The sequence below is a fragment of the Salvelinus fontinalis genome, chromosome 15 (assembly GCF_029448725.1).
Source record: "Salvelinus fontinalis isolate EN_2023a chromosome 15, ASM2944872v1, whole genome shotgun sequence".
NCBI lineage: Eukaryota > Metazoa > Chordata > Actinopteri > Salmoniformes > Salmonidae > Salvelinus > Salvelinus fontinalis.
In genome coordinates, this window is record NC_074679.1 from 41,265,607 (window position 1) to 41,290,270 (window position 24,664).

Sequence of the window (24,664 nt, forward strand, 5' to 3'; positions counted from 1 at the left end):
AATTATAACAAAGTCAAAAAATATATGTTTAGCTGTTAGCTAGGCAAGTGATTGTATTTTGAGGCTTAAGATCAAAGCAGAGAGGTTTTGTGGTTGGAATCGCAGTATGCACTTAGTTTGAGAATTTAGACGTGAGCAAGAAACTTTTGACAGACTGGCTTTGTCAGGACAAACAAGGATACCAACGTGTTCTGTGATGGAAAAAAAACGTTTGGATAATTGTTGTGATTGGTTGATAGCTGTGAGGGTTATCGAATCAGGATCAACTCCTCTGTTCTCCTTGAGGTCATTAATAATTGAATGTTCATATTTGAAGGTGGCAGAAGAAGTAGAATGTTAGCTAAAGAGACTGGTAATTCAGGCTAGAATGTCTCTGCTGTAACCAAGAAGCTTGACCTTGACATCTTAGCTTGCAAGTTAGCAAACCAAATGCAAAGCTGGAGCCTTGCGCTGGATATCATTTATTTGACACATCTTAAATTTCTTATAATTAGCACGTACCCCCGCAGCCACAACCAGAAAAAGAATAATATATATACACACACACACACACACACACACACACACACACACACACACACACACACACATATACAGTTGAAGTCGGAAGTTTACATCCACTTAGGTTGGAGTCATTAAAACAAATTTTTCAACCACTCCACAAATTTCTTGTTAACAAACTATAGTTTTGGCAAGTCGGTTAGAACATCTACTTTGTGCTTTACAAGTCATTTTTCCAACAATTGTTTACAGACAGATTATTTCACTTTAATGTAAATGTAAATAATCGATCAAAATTAAGACGGAATAAACTGTTTCCAATACCGGATAAAAACAACGTGAAGCGCGTTCTAGTTCACGCGCACCAAAACAGTAGAGTCAACCTGGAGTGACACTTACAAAGAACAGCCCTACTTCTTCATTTCTCAAAAGAAAAACATAGAAAAATTTCTAAAGACTGTTGACATCTAGTGGAAGCCATAGAAACTGCAACAAGGTTCCTCATAAATAGGGCTTCCCATAGAACCCATTGGAAAACACAATGCCCTCAAAAAATGTTTTCTCTGGATGGATTGTGCTCGGGGTTTCACCTGCCAAATCAGTTCTGTTATACTCACAGACATTATTCTAACGGTTTTAGAAACTTCAGAGTGCTTTCTATCCAAATCTATCCAAATATGCATATCCTCGCTTCTGGGCCTGAGTAGCAGGCAGTTTACTTTGAGCACGCTTTTCATCCGAACGTGAAAATACAGCCCCCTATCCCAGATAGGTTATCCTACCTCATTTGCACATGCTGTATATAGATCTTTCTACTGTATTATTGATTGTATGTTTGATTATTCCATGTGTAACTCTGTGTTGTAAACACAGCGATGGCACAATTTCCAAACAGCAAGACCCCTGGGCCTGATGGATATGTAATAGAATCCTATAAGAAGTACTGCGCCAGTCTAGTTCCACTTATGTTGCGAATGTTTAAACATTCCAAAAGATAATGCCACACTCCCGCAAACACTGTATGAGGCTACAATAGCACTGATCTTGAAAAAATATAGATTCCATGGAGATGTCGTCTTATCGCCCAGTGTCATTACTCCCCATTGTAAATAAGTCATAACTCCCCATAGAAGATAAGGTGTTGACAAAGATATTGGCAAACCGATTGAGAAAATATGTGTGACATCATACACCCTGACCAGACAGGTTTTATCCCGGGCCGACATATATAATACAATTTGAGACGCTTTTTCAACGTAATATATCATGATCATAAAATTGAGGGAGTGGTAATTGCTCTTGACGCAGAGAATGCATTTGATTAGACTGAGTGGAAGTATATGATGTCGGTTCGGGATCGTTTCAAGGTTTGGAAAGTCATTCCGCCTGTTCAAGGGCTGCCGACAGGGGTGCCCTCTTTCGCCTGCTCTCTTCGCTATAGCCATGGAACCCCTTGCTACTCTCATTCGTGCATGTGCCGAGATAGCTCTGGTTAAAATAAGACATGCAGCACTAAATTTCCCTATATGCAGACGATGTTCTCTGTTTTTATCCCAAGCTTAAAACTTCTATTCCACCCTTACTTAACTTGAAAAATATATTCGCCTCCTTCTCTGGCTACAAGATGAACTGGCAACAAAGCAAATTGATGCCAATATCACAGCCTGTGGAGATTTCTGCAATCTACCCCATTTAGAACAGTGATGGACAAGTTCACAAGCCATGGCATTGTAGTGACAAGAGAGCTTGATCAGCTATTGAAAGCGAATTGGAACATGAACATTTATAAGCTTAAACAAAATATAGATTTTTGGAAAAATCTGCCTCTCTCCTTGGTTGGTCATATAAACGCTATTAAAATGGTTGTCCTACCCAGGTTTCTTTACCTTTTCCAATGTCTACCCGATTTCATACCAAAAAACTATTTTAAGAAACTGGATTCAATAGTAATTCCATTTTTATGGGATAACAAGGCAGCCAGAATTTCAAATACGCATTTATGCAAGTACAAGATAGAGCGGGGCTTTGGCCTTCCTCACTTCAAACTGTATTATTGGGCTGCTAATCTGAACAGTGTGTCTTTCTGGAGGGAAAGTTTACCTGGGATGCAACAGAATGATATGCCTTCATGGCTTTGGATTGACCAGGCCTCCTGTCAACATTACTCACGCCCTGCACTTGTTAATAGTCCAGCATATGTGAAAAAAGCCACTTACGACTCTAATCCAGTCATTTGTCATACTCTTAGGATCTGGAAACAGATGAGGTATTTTCTTAACATTGGATTGGATGATAGGGTGTTTTCACAGTGGAGGGAGAAGGGGCTCACAACAATTGGTAATTTATACATTGATGGTCAGTTAGCGTCATTTCAACAATTACAGGGTACGTTTAACATGCCAACAACACATTTAAATCAGATACCTCCAAGGACACAGTAAGGCATTAAGCCAAATAATCCTACATTAGATAGCCTGATCCTTGTCAAACCCCATTCAAAAGGGTCGGCCTCTCGACTGTATGATGTGCTACAGGCCCACATAGATGTATCCACAGACACCATTAAAAGGGCTTGGGAACAAGAACTTGGTTCAGAAATCTCAGATGAGGACTGGGTAGAAGCTCTCAGATGAGGACTGGGTAGAAGCTCTCAGGAATATTAACCACTGTTCAGTGAATGCCAGACACAACCTTGTGCAGTTTAAGGTGATACACAGGTTATATTACTCAAAAGTAAAACATAACTGCATAAAATAATCCCGGACACCTCACCACTGTGTGAGAGGTGCAAGCAGGATGAGGGGACGTTGAGCCACTTATTTTGGACATGCCCTAAGTTACATGCTTACTGGGCTCTCATTTTTGATTACTTATCTAAAGCGTTCGATAGAGTTATAGCCCCAGACCCATTGATCGCTCTGTTTGGTACAGTTGATAGGAATAACCAGAAAGGGAAGGCTCTCTCTCTTTGTACTCTATTAGCCAAAAGGCTCATATTGCAATTTTGGAAATTGGGAGACTGTACCTACCTTTGAAATGTGGTTACGGGATTTAGGGAATGTAATACATATGGAACAGATTCGATACAATACCTCCAATATAAGTCCAATGTTTTACAAAATATGGCAGCCGATACTGGATAAATGGTCTAGTCCTGCTTCATAACTGGGCTGACGATCTGCTGCTACTCTGTGCTCTACTCCACTCAATATTTATTTTTTTGGCTTGACTACATTGCTTGTAATGACTATATGCTGTCTTCTTATACATGTACCACCTAATAGGATGTTGTTTTATTTTGTGTATGTGTGAGTTAAGTTCTGTTTTGTCCTCTAAATTGGCCATCCCATTCAACAGTACAATGAATGTCATCGTTTGTGTTGCTGTCTTTTTTTTGGGGGGGGGGGGGAAATAATAAACATTATATGAAAAACATTTTGATGTAATTTTAATGGACATAAATGGCTTTTCTTTCAAAAACAAGTACATTTCTAAATGACCCAAAACTTTTGAACGGTAGTGTGTGTGTGTGTGTGTGTGTGTATGCATGTATATATATATATTTTAACGGTATTGAAAATCTACCATCTGTATTTTGAAATACCCCGGTATACGGTATAAACATATATCGACCACGCCTAAATGCATTGCATAGGAACTCACTTTTACAGATGAGGAAAGACAGCCAATCAGACAGAGTTTGGTACATAGAGCCAGGGCCATAGGGAGAGATCGAACAGAGAGAAATACAACAGGAGAGAGTCTGTCCTTATGACTGCTGGGCCCTCAATCCATCCTACCTCTCATATTATCGATCCTCCCTTTCTCTCTGCCCCTTTCTCTCTCTCCCCCTCCTTTCGTCTGATGAAAGCTCTCTCTCATCAGTCTCTCCCTGCCTCTGTAATTATGCGCCCCACTCGGCCCTGGTAGAAAAAAGCCACAGCACTGAACCCAGGCTTATTACTGAGACACACACACATTTAGTGGCTATAACAGAGCTCTTATCTGTTCTCTCTCAGATAGGAAGGCTCAATTGAAGTAGTGAATAACTACTATGTCCTAACGTTCAACATGTTGCGCTTTCAGATGGGATCTGACGCTAAATGCACAACAATAAACTCCAGCTAGGTACGCTGGCCTCTCTTCCCTAAACCTTCCCTTCCTCTTCATTACACTCCTCTCCCCAAATTCTCTATTCTTACCTCCTCTCCCCTTCCATTTCCGTCCCTTCCCATCTCTCTCCTCCCTTGGGGCGGCAAGTAGCCTAGTGGTTAGAGCTTTGGGCCAGTAACCGAAAGGTTGCTAGAACGAATCCCCGAGCTGTCAAGGTAAAAATCTGTCGTTCTGCCCCTGAACAAGGCAGTTAACCCACTGTTCCTAAGCTGTCATTGTAAATCAGAATTTGTTCTTTAACTGACCTGCCTAGTTAAATATATATATATATATATATATATATTTAAAAATGCTTTCCTCTCTCCAGAGTGTACAGTGCGCTACACCAGGGGTTCTCAAAGTGGGTCAGCGGAGGTACTGCAGGGTGTCCGCAGCCAGATCAAAATATTATATATATGCAAAGCTGTCATCAAGGCCAAGGGTAGCTACTTTGAAGAATCAAAAATATTAAATATATTTTGATTTGTTTAACACTTTTTTGGTTACAACATGATTCCATATGTGTTATTTCATAGTTTTGATGTCTACACTATTATTCGACCATGTAGAAAATAGTAAAAAAAAAAACTTGAATGAGTAGGTGTGTCCAAACTTTTGATTGGTACTGTAATGTTACATTTCATATGTTTATGAATATTACTAACATATTAGCCACATGTTGGCCAAGGGATCTGTGGAATAAGTTTAGAGGGTGTAATTTAATACAATGTGATATTATTAATTTAGAATTTATGTTCTTAAACCTGGGCAACATTGGTCTGGGAGGCTCACAGTAACGTTTCTCCAACAATCATCCATTTTACAACTCAATACTTCTTCTGATGCAATGTAATGTAAGCTTTAAAACTGTAAAGTTCTCACTGCCTCATAGCAAAATGTGTAGAATTGCAGGATATTAGCTTTAAAGCTGCAAGAGGCCCGCCAAGTTGCCCCAATCCCTCCTGCTCATTAGGCAATTTTTGCAAACATTTTTGACACCTGAGTGAGGGAAGTGCTGTAAATGAAGAGGACTCAAAGTATTTTGAAAGATGAGACATTGAGGGTCATAATAAATACAGCTTTGACGTCATACAAGCAAGCCAAACTCCTGTTGAGTCCAAACGTGTCACATTCCCACATCATAAAACTCACGTCAACGTTTAGGATCCCCATGTTTGATGTAGAGTTACAAGACGACATGGCGTCGTACCCTGGGTTGTTCTGAACGGAACGAGCCAACGGTTGTCTATTGTGGAGCACGCACGACTCTTTTCTATGCACGCCAAAATGGCGATCGGTTTCTCCGAATTGCCCTATGAAAGCCTAACACTAAGATTGTAATTTATACGTTCGCTAGTCATGTCAACAATCTTTAAAAAAGACGCCAACATATACCAACTTTCCCCACGCCTCTCTGTCAACATACAAGGATTAGCAGATTCATTTGCTAATGTAAAAGGCTTTTCAGGAAAATAATATTTTGCTGATACGGTATTGAAAAGCTAAAGAAAGTCGATGCTAAAACCAGCTGTGACCCAAAGCTAACAACACATTTAAGAGAGTGTCTAATTTAAAGACAACAGGCACATTACAGATTGTTGTGAACAGCGTGAATTCATCAGTATGGTCATGAGAGCATCAGACAGACAGGACAGAGAGACAGACGGGATAAAGAGGTGAGAGATAGAGTGACCTCTAACTGTATATGAAACAACACTCTAGTCAACTGCCACTCAAACTCCTCCTACCCACACACACCAGCACTGATCTTTAACACTGACAACACAGACAGTGGTAGTGTTCCGGCCCCATTTCGAATGTAGACAACTTAACCAGAGGCGGTTTGGCCATCTGACAATTCTGGCAAATGCCAGATGGGCTGGACAATTGTTTTGTTGGGTGGGCTTGTCGAAATTTGCACACACAAAATGTAATTTTTTTACATAAAAATAAAACATTGAAAAAGGTGACGTGACCGGAGGCACATGGGCCTGTTAAGATTTTTTTTTAAAGTTTTTCCACAGTTTCTTTGTTATACTAATCTTTAATGAGCCTTTGGCTGATCAGAGGACAACGGCAGGCCCTCCCTACCAAGATGGGCCAGCCCGGTATTCAGAGCTCACACAAAAACGTGGCATCAGCACAGACACCTGCTCCGACGCTGTCATCAGTTAGACAGCCAAGGTCATGGGTCGTAAGAAACGGAAAGAGTGCCTATAAAGGGAGAGAGCACATTCTACATTGTCACCTCACTCAAAACGTCCTATTTTTTGGGAGGCTAAAACCATGATTTAGTCTAACAGTAAAGAGCATTGCCCTGTGCCCTTGTTAGGGCCTGCTGCTGTGATGAGCGAGCCACTCCCCCATCCTATCGAGAGAAAAATTGTCTGATCGTATAACATTTCAAAATGCAATTGAGGGAGAAACAAAGCTTTGGAAGCTTTGCCCCTTCATTCCTGTCGAAGAGAGGAGGGTCTCAGCTTTCTGTAAGTATAATTTTTTGCTCAACACTCAATATTCAGCTCAATAGCAACTAGTTTACAACCAACATATTTCATATAGCTTTGAGATATGAAATGCGCACTGGCCATTGCGAGGTCTATAGGTCTCATGGGTAGTAGCCTACAACTGCAACTTTTTTTAGGTCATTACATTTACTGTTGGATGAATACATGGACACTAGAAGTGAGTATTATACTTAGAGTTAGCGATCTGGTTCATGTGCTTTGAGTTTTCACTTCCTCAGCTGTTGAACCCCAAATTAATTAGCCTATGATACTAGTTAGTGCACATGAAGATGTATGTAATTCATCTCTTTTCAAATAAAAACGCTGGAGTCCTATTTTGACAGTAAAATATCGCAACTATATAGTCTAATTGACAACCCAAAACTCATGACAATCACTGGATTAGGTTGCACATCAAAATATCTTGAATCGTTTATTCCTGCTTGGAAGTGTCAGATAAAACAACTTCTTTCTTGAATACCTCAGTAGTGTGTTTATTATATTTCGTAATAAAGCACTATGAATTACTTCAGAAGATCATTATTTGGTGTCGCCATATGTAGAAGTTAGTGGCACCAGTGACAACAGGGGAACAATGTTAGTCTGTAGCCCTGTAATGGTAATTAACAAAAGGTGTTGATTCGAGGGAAATATCTTGAGTTGAGATGGCAGCACACGCAGTAATGTGTCTAAGGCTGGTTTTGAAACTGTAAAAAGTAATGCTGTTTTCCGTCAGTAGGCGCTGTAATGTGCACACTGAAAAACAACCATCAAATGTTCTCTTCCTCCCCTCTCCCTATCTCTCCCACTTCCTCCATAACGCCATCTCTCCCTCCCTTTCACAGGGCCCATTATCGTGTGGCTCCAATGCAATGTTCTTATCGCCTCTTCTATGCTAATGAGCCGGCGGCTCCCTTTCTGCCCGTGTCAGAGCTGTATGTTACCAACCTGACTTTATAATTACACTTAATTACACCAGAGCAGACTACTGACAAACATCCCCTTGTAGTCTGACTGGAAGAGGGGATGGAGGGTGTGAGAGAGAGAGAGCGAGCGAGCGAGTCAAAACAGAAACACAATGTGGTGTCATAAATGTGCTCTCCTTGGAGGTTTGTGATTGTACATGTTGGGTATCTGGCGGGCTAAGAGCTTCTAGTTTGTTGTGTTCTGATAAACAGTATTATAGCAAATAGCTTTGCTATCATAATTATTATGCATGTACTATTCTGGCAGTACATACTAGTGTGTTACCCGTCCCTGTGTTGCATAACACAGTCCCCATCACTCCACAGATGGCACTCTACCACCCATAGACACACTCATGCTTGGTCCCGGTCCCACACATATGCATGCATGAACACACACAGAGACACATACAACAAAAAACATGCGTATGTGTTTACCTCTGTGTGTGTACGGTGTGAACTGTGTGTGTACCTCAGAGTGTGACGAGTGTGTATGTCAGCATGTGCGTGGGTACAGAGCTTCGGAGTGTGTGTGTGTCTACACTACCTCGTGTGTGTGTGTGTGTGTGTGTGTGCACGCGAGTGAGAATGGGTACCTCAGAGTGTGTGACGGGGGTGTTGCCGACGCCTGCATTGACAGAGGTCCAGGAGCGTGCGGTGAGGACACAGGCGAAGAGGGGGTAGAGGTCCCCCGCACCCAGGCGTCGGCTGTACCTCTCGATCCCATTCAGGTCCCCCTTAATCAGGGACTGCCACAGACGACAATAGTTTAGCCGGAAGTCTGGCAGCAGGATCTGGAGGGAAAAGAAAGTACAGGGGCTTAAAAATACACCAGTAGTCCAGTTCTCACTGAGTCTATCTAAAATAGTGAGACTTAAAAATCAACTCTAAAAACAGAACCTGTGAAATGAAAAGTATTCATGACTGAGTGTGTGTCTGTGTGCGTGCGACCGGGCGAGTAAGAGAGTGAAAGATAAGACACAATCATTCTGATGCATTAAGGCGGCTATTACTCTATTCGTGTGTGTGCGAGTGTGTGTATATATATATAAGTGATAATGTGTGAGTATGTGTGTGTACTTGCATGTGTGTACAAGCGCACGACAAGAGCGTCCTGATGCATTAACCAAGCTCTCCTCTCCGCTGTATTTACAGAGTAAAAAGCTCAGCCAATCCCCATCAAAGGAACACTTGCTCATTAGCATACCAATGAAGCACAGCAGCACTTTATGGGACTACCACATGATTCTCACACACACACACACACACACACACACACCATTAACATGAAGGCAGCGTGTAACATGGAAAAATTGCCCCCAATAGAAATAACACACAAGCGGAGAATTAACATTCTGTCCAAAGCCAGGCTCAGATCTCAACTCATTACTGCTAAATTGGTTCCATTATGGTCAAAGGAAGGAAGAGAGGAGGAGAGTGGGTTCTCTCTCTCTCTCTTTCTATTTCACTCTCTCGCTCTCTTTCTTGTTCATCCTTTCATAAGCCAGCATCAGAGGAGCATATTTATCACCAAATGATCTTCATGATTGCACTTACAACCACTACATCTACCATCCAGGGCTGACAGAGGCCCAGGGATTTGTATGCATGGCGCACCTGTGTGTGTGAGTGTGTGTGTGTGAGACTGTCAAACATGCTGCTGGATTTGTCTGATGGTGAAGCACATCTTTGCAGATTATTGAAAAGCTTTTAGTCTGCTCTAGCGTGAATGTATGTCAGTACCGGTCGGTGCCGTTTAAGATGAGGGAGGATGTTTTTTGTTTTCTTTAGGAGCATGGCCTTATTTCTATTACAGCATATTGGATGACTGTCATTCATATTCCATTCATCCAGCTCAATGTCGAAAGGTTTAGGCTACTTACTACATGATACTCAAATTCTCCCCATAACCATCATGAAGTTGCTACAACCTAGCGTATGAACAAAAATGTACAACAGGTCGATAAAAAAATGTGCGCAATCAAGGTGTGAGACGGTGACACATTCAATGCCGCCTCGCACACTCTTGCCAGCACCTAGCTGATCTAGCGTGTAATCCTTAGTCCAACAGTTGCAAACGAGAGTTTCTTTTGGACAAATTCAGGTACGTTCATCCCCGTTTGCTTCCGTTTAAGAAGCGCTTTTCAACAGAATCAGCGGAATGAATACACGCCTATCCCGAAAACACTATTATTCACCCATAGCAGCCACATAAAAACAGCATGATCACTTTGTTCATTACATAATTCCTTCTCGCATCTACGCGCTCTCATCCTCTCACCTTTTCCTTTCGTACTACATTGCACAAGATAACAGCTGTCTGACCAGGCAAAAAAACTTTTCCAAGCCAAACCTCCATAGCATAACCGCTAACCGCTACACACAGCCTACATCATTGTTACCATATTAGCTAACGTTATAGTCAACATAGCTACTAGGGCCCTGGTGGCAATAAATGAATCAAACCAAAAGCTTACCTTGACTTGGAAGACTTCAAATATTAGCCAACGTGCAATCATTGGAAAATAAAATTGATTATCCTACCAACGGGACATTAAAAACTGTAATATCTTATGTTTCACCGAGTTGTGGCTGAATGACGACACGGATAATATAGAGCTAGCGGGATTTTCCATGCATCGGCAGGACAGAGAAGCTATGTCTGGTAAGACGAGGGATGGGGTGTGTGTCTATTTGTCAATAACTAATATTAAAGAAGTCTCGAGGTATTGCTCGCCTGAGGTAGAGTACCTTATGATAAGCTGTAGACCACACTATCTACCAAGAGAGTTCTCATCTATATTATTCGTAGCCGTCTATTTATCACCACAAACCCGATGCTGGCACACAGACCGCACTCAAACAACTGTATAAGGCCAAAAGCGGCGCTCCTAGTGGCCGGGGACTTTAACGCAGGCAAACTTAAATCAGTTTTACCTAATTTCTACCAGCATGTCACATGTGCAAAAAAAACAAACAAAAGAAAACAAACTCTAGACCACCTTTACTCCACACACAGAGATGCATACAAAGCTCTCCTCAGCCCTCCATTTGACAAATCTGACCATAATTCTATCCTCCTGGTTCCTGCTTACAAGCAAAAACTAAAGCTGGAAGTACCAGTGACTCGCTCAATACAGAAGTGGTCAGATGACGCGGATGCCAAGATACATGACTATTTTGCTGGCACAGACTGGAATATGTTCCGGGATACATCCAATGGAATTTTTTAAATTTAAATTTTATTTATTTCACCTTTTTTTTTAACAAGGTAGGCCAGTTGAGAACAAATTCTCATTTACAACTTTGACCTTTCCAAGATAAAGCAAAGCAGTGCGACAAAAACAACAGTGTTACACATGGGATAAACAAACGTACAGTCAATAACACAGTAGAAAAATCTGTATACAGTATGTGCAAATGAAGCAAGGAGGTAAGGAATACCACCTCAGTCATCGGCTTCATCAATAAGTGCATTGACGACGTCGTCCCCAGTGACCGTAAGTAAATATACCAACCAGAAGCCATGGATTACAGGCAACATCAGAAATCGAGCTAAAGGCTAGAGCTGACGCTTTCAAGGAGCGGGACCCTAATCCGGAAGCTGAAAAGAAATCCTGCTATGCCCTCAGACGAACCATCAAACATGCAAAGCGTCAATACAGGATTAAGATTAAATCGTACTACACCGGCTCTGAAGCTCCTCGGCAGTGGCAGGGCTTAAAAACTATTACGGACAAGAAAGGGTAACCCAGACGCGAGCTGCCCAGTGACGCAAGCCTACCAGATGAGCTTAATGCCTTTTATGCTCGCTTCAAGGCAAGCAACACTGAAGCAATGAGAGCACCAGCTTTTCTAGACGACTATGTGATAACGCTCTTGGTAACCGATGTGAGCAAGACCTTTAAAACTTCTTCTGGCTGCAAGCCCGACGTCGGTAAACTTATGACAACAGCCAGCTCAAGTGCAGGGCGTGAAATTCAAAATATATATTTTTTTAATATTTAACTTTCACACATTAACAAGTCCAATACAGCAAATGAAAGGTACACATCTTGTGAATCCAGCCTACATGTCCGATTTTTAAAATGTTTTACAGCGAAAACAGCACGTATATTTATGTTAGCTCACCACCAAATACAAAAAAAGGACAGACATTGTTCACAGCACAGGTAGCATGCACAAAGCCAACCTAACTAACTAAGAACCAACCAAACTAACCAACAAACAACTTCATCAGATGACAGTCTTATAACATTTTTAACAATAAATCTATGTTTTGTTAAAAAAAATTGCATATTTCAGGTATAAATCATAGTTTACATTGCAGCTACAATCAGAAATTGCACCGGACGCAGCCATAATAATTACAGACACCAACGTCAAATATCTAATTACTCATCATAAAACATTTCTGAAAAATACATGGCGTACAGCAAATGAAAGACAGGCATCTTGTGATTCCAGCCAATATTTCCGATTTATTAAAGTGTTTTACAGCGAAAACACAATATAGCGTTATATTAGCTTACCACAATAGCCAGAAACACAAGCCATTTCCCAGTAGCAAAGGTTAGCGATCGTAACAAACCAGTAAAAGATATATCATTTTTGACTAACCTTGATATTCTTCATCAGATGACAGTCCTATAACATCAGGTTATACATACACTTATGTTTTGTTCGAAAATGTGCATATTTAGAGCTGAAATCAGTGGTTATATATTGTGCTATCGTAGCTACTTTTTCCACAACGTCCGGATATTTTTCTGACACTTTTTCTGACACACATATTCTGACCAAATAGCTATTCATAAACATAACTAAAAAATACATGTTGTATAGGAAATGATAGATCCATTAGTTCTTAATGAAATCGCCGTGATAGAATTCTAAAAATAACTTCATTACGACATCCAGCTTCGGTATAGCTAGAGTACCCAAAAGCTGGGCGCCGACGACTAGTTCACATGTACGACAGATATATGAAATAGCATCATAAAATGTTTCTTACTTTTGCTGATCTTTCATCAGAATGTTGGACAAGGGGTCCTTTGTCGGGAACAATCGTTGTTTGGATTTAGAACGGCCTCTTTCCCTCTCGATTTAGCAAGCACACTAGCCAAGTGGCACGAATCTCTCCATGGTCAACAAACTCAGAGAACGGAACACGGCAAAACTCCAGAAAAAAATTAAATAATCTGATTAAACTATATTGAAAAAACATACTTTACGATGATATGGTCACATGTATCAAATAATATCAAAGCCGGAGATATTAGTCGTCCATAACGGCAGCTAAACAGAAGGCAAATCCAGGTGCCTCCTTGCGCTCTCCAGAAAACAGGAAATGGGTGACACGTCATACAAAGAGCTTGTATTCCACTTCAGACCAAGATAAACACTCAATTTCTTCTCTCACCGCCTCTTTACATCCAGGGGAAGGTCTATGAAGTGCATGTATACTAATACGTATCATGCCCATTTATAGGCAGGAACAGAGCCTCGATTTCAGACTTTCCACTTCCTGGTCAGGAAGTTTGTGCCAAATGAGTTCTGTTTTACTCACAGATATAATTCAAACGGTTTTAGAAACTAGAGAGTGTTTTCTATCCAATAGTAATAATAATATGCATATTGTACGAGCAAGAATTGAGTGCGAGGTCGTTTGAAATGGGCGCCTTTTATCTGGCTACTCAATACTGCCCCTGTAGCCCAAACAGGTTAAAATAGGTTAACATTCACAAAGCAGGCGGATTACCAGCACGTGTACACAAAGCATGCGCGGACCAACATTTTCATGACATTTTCAACCTCTCCCTGATGGAGTCCGTAATACCAACATGTTGCAAGCCGTCTACCATAGTCCCGGTGCCCAAGGAAGGGAAGGTTACCTGCCTAAATGATTACCGCCCCGTAGCACTCACGTCTGTAGCCATGAAGTGCTTTGAAAGGCTGGTCATGGCTCAAATCAACAGCATCCTCCCGGATACCATAGACCTACTCCAATTTGCATACGACCCAAACAACACATCTGTCAACAACACATCTGTTGGGGTGTGTACTTAGTCCCCTCCTGTACTCCCTGTTCACCCACGACTGCGTGGCCAAACACGACTCCATCATCATCATTAAGTTTACTGACGACAACAGTGGTATGCCTGATCACCGACAACAATGAGACTAGAGGTCGACCGATTATGATTTTTCAATGCCGATACCGATTATTGGGGAACCAAAAAAGCCGATACCGATTAATCGGCTGATTTTTTAAATGTATTTGTAATAATGACAATTACAACAATACTGAATGAACACTTATTTTAACTTAATATAATACATCAATAAAATCAATTTTTCCTCAAATAAATAATGAAACATGTTAAATTTGGTTTAAATAATGCAAAAACAAAGTGTTGGAGAAGAAAGTAAAAGTGCCCATATGTGCCATGTAAGAAAGCTAACGTTTAAGTTCCTTGCTCAGAACATGAGAACATATGAAAGCTGGTGGTTCCTTTTAACACGAGTCTTCAATATACCCAGGTAAGAAGTTTTAGGTTGTAGTTATTATAGGAATTATAGGACTATTTCTCTCTATACCATTTGTATTTCATATACCTTTGACTATTGGATGTTCTTATAGGCACTTTAGTATTGCCAGTGTAACAGTATAGCTTCCATCCCTCATCCCTCTCCTCGCCTCTACCTGGGCTCGAACCAGGAACACATCGACAACAGCCACCCTCGAAGCAGCGTTACCCATGCAGAGCAAGGGGAACAACTACTCCAAGTCTCAGAGCGAGTGACGTTTGAAAGCGCGCACCCCGCTAACTAGCTAGCCATTTCACATCGGTTACACCAGCCTAATCTCTGGAGTTGATAGGCTTGAAGTCATAAACAGCACAATGCTGGTGCCTACTATTGCTCAGTCAGACTGCTCTATCAAATCATAGACTTAATTATAACATAATAACACACAGAAATACGAGCCGTAGGTCATTAATATGGTTGAATCCGGAAACTATCATCTCGAAAACAAAACGTTTATTCTTTCAGTGAAATAGGGAACCGTTTCGTATTTTATCTAACGCGTGGCATCCATAATTCTAAATATTCCTGTTACATTGCACAACCTTCAATGTTGTTATAATTACGTAAAATTCTGGCAAATTAGTTTGCAATGAGCCAGGCGGCCCAAACTGTTGCATCTACCCTGACTCTGCGTGCAATGAACGCAAGAGAAGTGACACAATTTCATCTGGTTAATATTGCCTGCTAACCTGGATTTATTTTAGCTAAATATGCAGGTTTAAAAATATATACTTCTGTGTATTGATTTTAAGAAAGGCTTTGAGGTTTATGGTTAGGTACACGTTGGAGCAACGACAGTCCTTTTTCGCGAATGCGCACCGCATCGATTATATGCAACGCAGGGTCACGCTAGATAAACTAGTAATATCATCAACCATGTGTAGTGATTGATTGATTGTTTTTTACAAGATAAGTTTCATGCTAGCTAGCAACTTACCTTGGCTTCTTACTGCATTTGAGTAACAGGCGGGCTCCTCGTGAGGCAGGTGGTTAGAGCGTTGGACTTTTTAGGGATAGGGGGCAGCCTTTTCACTTTTGGATGAATTGGTGCCCAAATTGAACGGCCTCCTACTCTGTCCCAGATCATAATATATGCATATCATTATTACTATTTGATAGAAAACACTCAGAAGTTTCTAAAACTGTTTAAATTATGTCTGTGAGTATAACAGAACTCATATGGTAGGCAAACTTCCAAACAGGAAGTGAAAATTCTGAAAAGGGTCGCTGTGAAAGTCATCGCCTATTCATATCCCTGTAATTTATGGATCTGTTTGCACTTCATACGCCTTCCACTAGATGTCAACAGTCAGTAGAACGTGGAATGAAGCCTCTAGTGTGATGTGGGGCCAGATGGGAGCTATTTGAGTCACTGGTCTGGCAGATTGCCAGTTCCTGGTCACACACGCTAGACATGGGTGACCAGAGATGCCATTACTTTTACAAACATGAAGAAATGCTTCGGTTGGGACGTTATTGGATATATATGATAACAACATCCTGAAGATTGATTCTCAACTAAGTTTGACCAGTTTATCGGACTTGTAATATAACTTTTTGAAGTTTTCGTCCGATGTTTGCGTTCAATTGCGCAAGTGTTTGGACACGTGTACTACACATGCTAGCTAAAAATGCTAATTCAACATAAGTAATGGACATTATAAAACAACAATGTATTGTGGAACTAGGATTCCTGGCACTGCATTCTGATGAAAGATCATCAAAGGTAAGGGAATATTTATGATGTAATTTCGTATTTCTGTTGACTCCAACATGGCGGAGAAATGTTGTGTATTTCTGAGCGCCGTCTCAGATTATTGCATGGTGTGCTTTTTACAAAAGTTTTATCTTTTTTTAGTGTATCTTTAATTAAATGTAAAACATGTATCTTTCATCAAAGTTTTATGATGAGTATTTCTGTTATTTGGCATAGCTCTCTGTAATTACTCCGGATATTTTGGAGGCATTTCTGAACATGGCGCCAATGTAAACCAAGTTTTGTGGCTATAAATATGCACATTATCGAACAAAACATAAATGTATTGTGTAACATGATGTCATATGAGTGTCATCTGATGAAGATGTTCAAAGGTTAGTGATTAATGTTCTCTATTTCTGGGTTTTGTGAAAGCTATATTTGCTGGGAAAAATGGCTGTGTGTTTTTTGGATTTGGTGGTGAGCTAACATAAATGTTGTGTTTTCGCTGTAAAACATAAAAAAAATTGGACATGTTGGCTGGATTCACAAGATGTTTATCTTTCATTTGCTGTATTGGACTTGTTAATGTGTAAAAGTTAAATATTCCCCAAAAATATTTTTGAATTCCGCGCGCTGCCTTTTCAGCGGAATGTTTGGGGGGGGTTCCGCTAGCGGAACGTGTGTCCTAGAAAGGTTAACCGTAAGGTTGCAAGATTGAATCCCTGAGCTGACAAGGTAAACATCTGTCGTTCTGCCCCTGAACAAGGCAGTTAACCCACCGTTCCTAGGCCGTCATTGAAAATAAGAATGTGGTCTTAACTGACTTGCCTAGTTAAATAAAGGTGTAAAGAAAAAAAAAGAAACTTTTTTTTCTTTACATCGGCAAAATTGGCATCCAAAAATACCGATTTCCGATTGTTATGGAAACTTGAAATCGGCCCTAATTAAATCGGCCACTCAGATTAATCGGTCGACCTCTAAATGAGACGGCCTATAGGGAGGTCAGAGACCTGGCAGTGTGGTGGCAGGACAACAACCTCTCCCTCAATGGGAGCAAGACAAAGGAGCTGATTGTGGACTACAGGAAAAGGCGGGCCGAAGAGGCCCCCGTTCTCATCGATGGGGCTGTAGTGGAGCAGGTTGAGAGCTTCAAGTTCTTTGGTGTCCACATCACCAACGTACTGTTATGGCCCAAACAAACCAAGAGAGTCGTTAAGAGGGCACGACAACACCTTTTCGCCCTCAGGAGATTGAAATTATTTGGCATGGGTCCCCAGATCCTCAAAAAGATCTACAGCTGCACTATCAAGAGCTTCCTGATGGCTACTGCTCGGCATCAGACTGTAAGATGCTACAGAGGGTAGTGCGCACGGCCCAGTACATTACTGGGGCCAAGCTTCCAGCCATCCAGGACCTATATACTTGGCGGTGTCAGAGGAAAGCCCAAAACAAAATGTCAGAGACTCCAGTCACCCACGTCATAGACTGTTTTTTTACTGGAGAGTCAAGTCTAGGACCAAAAGGCTCCTTAATATCTTCTACCCCCAAGCCATAAGACTCCTGAACAATTAATCAAATGGCAACCGGACTATTTACATTGACAACCCCCCCCCCCCCCAAATTACTTCGACTCGGTACCGGTTCCCCCTGTATATAGCCTCGTTATTGTCATTTTATTGTGTTACTTTATTATATTTAACTTTAGTTTATTTGATAAGTATTTTTTTAACTCTTTCTTGAACTGCACTGTTGGTTAAGGGCTTGTAAGTATGCATTTCACGGTAGGGTCTACACATGTTGTATTCGGCACATGTGACAAAGTTTGATTTGTTAGCCATAGCCAGCTAGCTAACATAATATCCCTCCCTGTTTAATTAGGCTAAACTAGCTAGCTCCATTCGCTCTCCTCCATTTTTGAAGAATTTAATTTGTTCAAAACTATGTAACTATTGTCTTTCTTGCTCTTTGAGTCAACTACTCACCATATTTTATGCACTGCAGTGCTAGATATCTGTAGCTTATGCTTTCAGTTCTAGATTAATTCTCTGATCCTTTGATTGGGTGGACAACATGTCAGTTCATCCTGCAAGAGCTCTGACTGGTTGGAGGACGTCCTCCAGAAGTTGTTATAATTACCGTGTAAGTCTATGGAAGGGGGTGAGAACGATGAGCCTCCTAGGTTTTACATTGAAGTCAATGTACCCAGAGGAGGACGGAAAATATCTGTCCTCTGGCTACACCATGGTGCTATCCCAGAGAGTATTATTGAGACTACTGTACACCTTCATTGTAAAACAGTATGTTTTGATTAATGATTGTGATAATATAAAACTATACTAATTATCTAAGAAGGATAACTTTTATGTTTCACTACTTTAATTTTATGAAATTCACTGAGGATGGTCCTCCCCTTCCTCCTCTGAGGAGCCTCCACTGGTCAGTGTGTGTGAGCACGTTCATGACTGTGCTACTCTCTGCTTGCGTGTGTATGTCTATACTGATGACCCAGGGTGTCGGGTAAAAAATAGGTGTAATGTGTGATTAATGCTCTTTTTCCAGGTTCCTCCATCGGCCTGGCTAGAACCTCAAATGCCGTATCTGATAGAGGGCCTGATCCTGTTACAAAATATACACCCGAACACACACACACTCACCCCCCCTTGTCTTACCTGATACAGGCCGTGGTCCAGTAAGACAATCTCAGTCTTCTTGGTGTTGGGACACCTCCTCACCAACACGTTGCCTGGGTGGGGGTCACAGTGGACGAAGCCATGCACAAATATCATCTCACTGTACATCTTCCCCAAGTTCTGAGAAATCTGGAGAGAGGGAGAGAGAGATAAGTGTGTTGCAAGAGATGGCGTGTTTGTGTGTGTGCTTCCATTCTACAATACAGTATAGCTAACCTTAATCATCAGCATGATCTAAAACACACTCACACAGACTATCTGTATATGTATGCTGGGCTGGTATAAATTGGGCATTTCACTTTATTTGTATTCAGTATCTTAACAGTTCTATAGTACACAAGGAGATAACAGAATATACAAAGCCAGACAGGTTTATAAATCCTACACAATCATTCCATTTGTTTTCGGTTCAGTTGTGATTTGGATCTACACACAGCAATGCAATCTTGAAAAAGCAGGGAGGACACAGCAGCCTGCAGCAATGTCACTTTTACAATGACGCTGCACAGTTTGTCCTACAACCAAATACATAGCCAAATATGCACCCACACACAGGTGTCTGTTTGAGACAATCAGTCCAGGGGGCTGCGTGTGTGTTGCGGAGATGAATCACAGCTTGTTGAGTCACACCGTCGTGATGCGTGTGTGACAGTCTCACAGAGGAGAAGCAGGGCACAGTGTGTGTCAATCGAAAACCACCAGACAAAACATTCAACAAGAAAAGAAACAATCACTTCCATCTCTGACTCACTGTGTCGTTACGTTGTCAAGAGCTTTATTAATGGTGAGTAGGCGAATGAGAGGGTATGTTTTGTGTGTTAACACGCATGTGTTTGGGGAGGACAGAAGTAAACATGAAAAAGTACACAATTTCAAAAGCCTTCACCCAGCCATAGGAACCCCATGAAGTGGTCCTCGTCTTTGGGCTAAGTCGACTAATGTCAGAACCCCCACTAGGCCTCACGTAGCCTGGGCATTTCCTGACCAGTATTTGTTTGGGTGTATTGTGAACAATGACACATCTTTAGGATGCAGCTCATACGGATTGCATTACCATCACCCTCAGGCAGACATCTGTGTTCTCTCTCTCCCTTTCCTAGCCACTGTGCTTCTACATCTGCATTGCTTGCTCTTCGACATTTCAGGCTGGGTATCTGTATAGCACTTTGTGACATCTGCTGTTGTAAAATGGGCTTTAGGAAATAAATGGGCATGATTGATTTGAAGGGAACAACGGCAGACATTGGCATTTGACACCGACAACTCTTCTGTTGCCAGCTCACGTCGACAGATTTTTTCCCATCAGAACCGGGATTCTAACTGCTAGGCTATCTGCTGCACCTACCAGAATTTTGACTTCGATACCAAGTTAAATATCACGATACTTTGTGTTGTTTTTCCTATTACAAAAGTGTGATTTGAGAGTAAAAACCGGAAGAAAAAAACCACTATCTGAAATTAAGCCCACAACAATGCTTATACACCGAGTGTATAAAACATTAGGAACATCTGCTCTTTCCATGATGTAGACTGACCAGGTGAATCCAGGTGAAAGCTATGATCTCTTATTGATAGCACTTGTTAAATCCACTTCAATCAGCGTAGATGAAGGAGAGGAGACAGGTTAGAGAAGGATTTTTAAGCCTTGAAACAATTGAGATATGGATTTTGTATGTGCGCCATTTCAACTTGACAACTGTGGGAAGCATTGGAGTCAACATTGGCCAGCGTCCTGGTGGAACGCTTTTGACACCGTGTAGAGTCCATGCCCAATTGACTCAGTACTGGTACTCCCTCTACATATTGTGGCAGACGGCAGGGAGAGGTGAGGGGAGTGGTTATTGAGGGGAGATATCTTGCAGCCCCCCTGGCTCCACCCCCAAGCCTTATATGGACTTCCTGCCCCAAGAAGGTGAGCCTGTGGCTCATTAAGCCAGGGAGAAGAGAGAACAATATCTGTGAGATTACCCACTGTGACCTGGACTGTCGGATTGGCTGTTTTAGGATCACCCTTGGAGAACGGAACGGACAACGCGAACGGCTTGTGGACTGTGAAGTAATTGGTGAATTCCCCCCTTTTCCCCAGTGTACAAAAATTCCTAAAACTTTTAAATTTGCATTCTAGTTGTGGTCCCTGTGTGTGTTTGGTTATTGAACTTGGTGACGTGGAAACCCCACACCCTTGAACCTGCTACAATATGTTATTGTTATTCACTGTGTATTTATTCCTTGTGTCACTTTCATTAACGCTGCATTGTTGGAAAAGGAGTAGGCATTTCGCTGTTAGTCTACACCTGTGGTTTACAAAGCATGTGACAAATAACATTTGATACCACATCAGGAGACCACTTTTAAGGTCTGGGAAAAATCTAAAAACGAATGCCCACTTTTTTTTAGAGGGAATTAGTTGATTTCCAAATGTGTGACACATTTGATAGAAGAACTGACCAAATTCTAATAAACGGACCGTTTTCATGTTATCCTATCAAAACAGCACAAACGTTTTGGTACACATGCCCCTACTCGGTAAAGAAAGAAGGGGGGGGGGGGGGGGGGGAGAGGAGAGGCAGCAGCATCTACAAATATTTGTAATTGATTAAAGGGCATGTCCATGGAGCACAAAATTAGTTTACAGAGCAGTGCCAAGAGTCCCCTCTGTTCACCTTACTCGCCCTCTCTCCCTCTCTGTAAAACACTTATTTCCCATCATGCCAGAGTGGGAGAGAGAGAATATGAGGTGCCTGTGAGCTGACAAGTGTCTCGTCATTGGGCAGAATACAAAAGAGAGATAAGGGCATCCGTGTCAGCACACTGTTATCCCTGCTCCTCTCAGCTTCAGGGACTGTGTGTGTGTTTGTGGACTTAAGGTTAGGGAAAGGGGAATACCTAGTCAGTTGTACAACTGAATGCCTTCAACTGAAATGTGTCTTCCGCATTTAACCCAACCCCTCTGAATCAGAGGTGCGGGGGGAAGGGGGGGCTGCCTTAAATCGACATCCATGTCTTCGGCAGAAGACATCATCAGAATCATTAACCTTAGGCCTGCTCACCAAACAGATGTCCTGGCCATACAGTGCATTCGGAAAGTATTCAGACCCCTTGACTTTTCCCACATTTATTTACATTACAGCCTCATTCTAAAATTGATTGTTGAGCAACAACAACAAAAAATACTATATACACAATACCCCATAATGACAAAGCAAAAACAGGGTCAGAAACGTTTGCAAAAAACCCCGTCAAATATCACATTTTGAAACGTATTCAGACCATTATTTAGAACTTTGTTGAAGAACCTTTGACAGCGATCTCTGCAGATCCTCTCAAGCTCTGTCAGGTTTGATTGGAGCCTCGCTGCACAGCTATTTTCAGGTCTCTCCAGAGATGTTCGATCGGGTTCAAGTCTGGGCTCTGGCCAGGCCCCTAACGAACATTAGAGACTTGTCCCGAAGTGGCTTTCATCTGGCCATTCTAACATAAAGGCCTGAATGGTGGAGTGCTGCAGAGATGGTTGTCCTTCTGGAAGGTTCTCCCATCTCCACAGAGGAACTCAGGAGCTCTGTCAGAGCTGGCTGGGCGGCTCTTGGTGGTTCCAAACTTCTTCCATTTAAGAATGATGGAGGCCACTGTGTTCTTGGGGACCTTCATTGCTGCAGCTGTTTTTTGGTACCTTTCCCCAGATCTGTGCCTTGACACAATGCTGTCTCTAAGCTCTATAGACAATTTCTTCAACCTCATGGCTTGGTTTTGGCTGACATGCACTGTCAACTGCGGGACCTTATATAGACAGATGTGTGCCTTTCCAAATCATGTCCAATCAATTGAATTTACCACATGTGGACTCCAATCAAGTCGTAGAAATATCTCAAGGATGATCAATGGAAACAGGATGCAGTTGAGCTCAATTTCGAGTACCATAGCAAAGGGTCTGCATACTTATGTAAATAAGGTATCCATTTTTTTATACATCTGCAAAAATTTCTAAAAACCTGTTTTTGCTTTGTCATTATGGGGTATTGTGTGTAGATTGATGAGCAAAAAAAGTTATTTAATCAATTTTAGAATAAGGCTGTTACGTAACATACTGTGGAAAAAAGTCAAGGAGTCTGAATACTTTCCGAATACACTGTATTTCATCCCCATGCAGTGTTCAATGAAGAATTGTTAAACCATTTAGAAAACAAAGTAAAAAAAAAACAGGCATAAACTAAATTGAACATCTGTATATCGAAAAGAGAGATAGATTTAGGTTAGTAACCCTGAAAAATGTGTCTTTCAACTTGTAGAGCTGAAGTAGAGCACTGTTTCAAATGATCACTCTTGTTCTTATTCTATTCTGTTCTATTACATCATGTTTTTCAGTAAAAAATAGGTGTCTTGACTGTGATAAGGTCTTGGGGAAATAAGAGTGTCTTGTCTGCTAAATTAACAAATGAAGGTTATGCCATTGCACAGCCATAGGCTTCCACAAGAAAGTGCCATTGATATATATAGATATATATATATAGATATATATATATATATATATATATATATATATATATATATATATATATATATATATATATATATATATATATATATATACACATATATACACATATATACATACACACACACACAGTTGAAGTTGGAAGTTTACATACACTTAGGTTGGAGTCATTAAAACTCGTTTTTCAACCACTTCACAAATTTCTTGTTAACAAACTACAGTAGGAATTGTGAAAAATGTATTTGGCTAAGGTGTCTGTAAACTTCCGACTTCAACTGTATATATATAGCAAATATGGCAATATATGAGGAAATTTTGCAATTAGGATTTGTTATCTGTAATGGTTATGATAAATTAGGCTTTGTTGCGCACTGTTGGCATATAGATACATGTGCACATTTTTTCAGTGTTCTAAAAATAGCTTCTGGTTTACAGATTGCAGGCCTGCCTAAGACTAGTGCAAAGCAACTGGCGAAGTACTGCTCCATTTCAGCAGTTATGGGCAGCGTAGCAGAGAAGGTGCTGCTTCTATCCAAGACCTTTGAATGGTTTGAACCCATCTTAATGTTATGTCATTTCTGGATTCAAATAAAGCGTGTCAAACACTTACACCATATTGACTAAGCAGCACGACACAACCCCAGGTATCTCTGTTCTCTCTCAGAGGGGGGATGAAAGAAAAAGAAAGAAAAAAAGAAGGGGATTCTTTCTCAGGGATCCCCCAGGACAGCTCTTTTTGTCGTCAGTCTAAAAATAGTAACATCACAGGAGAGAAAGACTGGGGGAAGGACGTCAGTGGCAGCCAGTGAGAGTCTCAATCGCTCTCACACACACACATACAGATTGTGGGTCATATCACAGCCGACCCAAGAAACAGACACAGACACAGCTGTCGTCCTGCAGAGAGCTGAAACACTACAGACACAGGACAGGTTCACACACGCACTCAAAAACACACAGAGTTAAACAGTGGCCCCTGTGTGTACGTCTGTGCTGTACAAGACACCACGCTGCTAGGGTCCCTCTGATACACCATTCAACCTGTCTGGAGAGCCCTGCATATAATT

At 41.3% G+C, this 24,664-nt stretch overlaps 1 protein-coding gene across 2 annotated transcripts in view; it reads right to left on the minus strand.

Moving 5' to 3' along the window:
• adck1 (aarF domain containing kinase 1) overlaps positions 1-24,664 on the minus strand; it is a 162,980-nt gene that overhangs the window by 22,216 nt on the left and 116,100 nt on the right. For both annotated transcript variants that reach the window (XM_055863860.1, XM_055863861.1), the window contains exons 8-9: positions 19,085-19,234; positions 8,722-8,919 (exon numbers count right to left, since the gene is read on the minus strand). In XM_055863860.1, the coding sequence (XP_055719835.1) occupies positions 8,722-8,919; positions 19,085-19,234 (348 nt within the window). The remainder of the gene's footprint in view (positions 1-8,721; positions 8,920-19,084; positions 19,235-24,664) is intronic.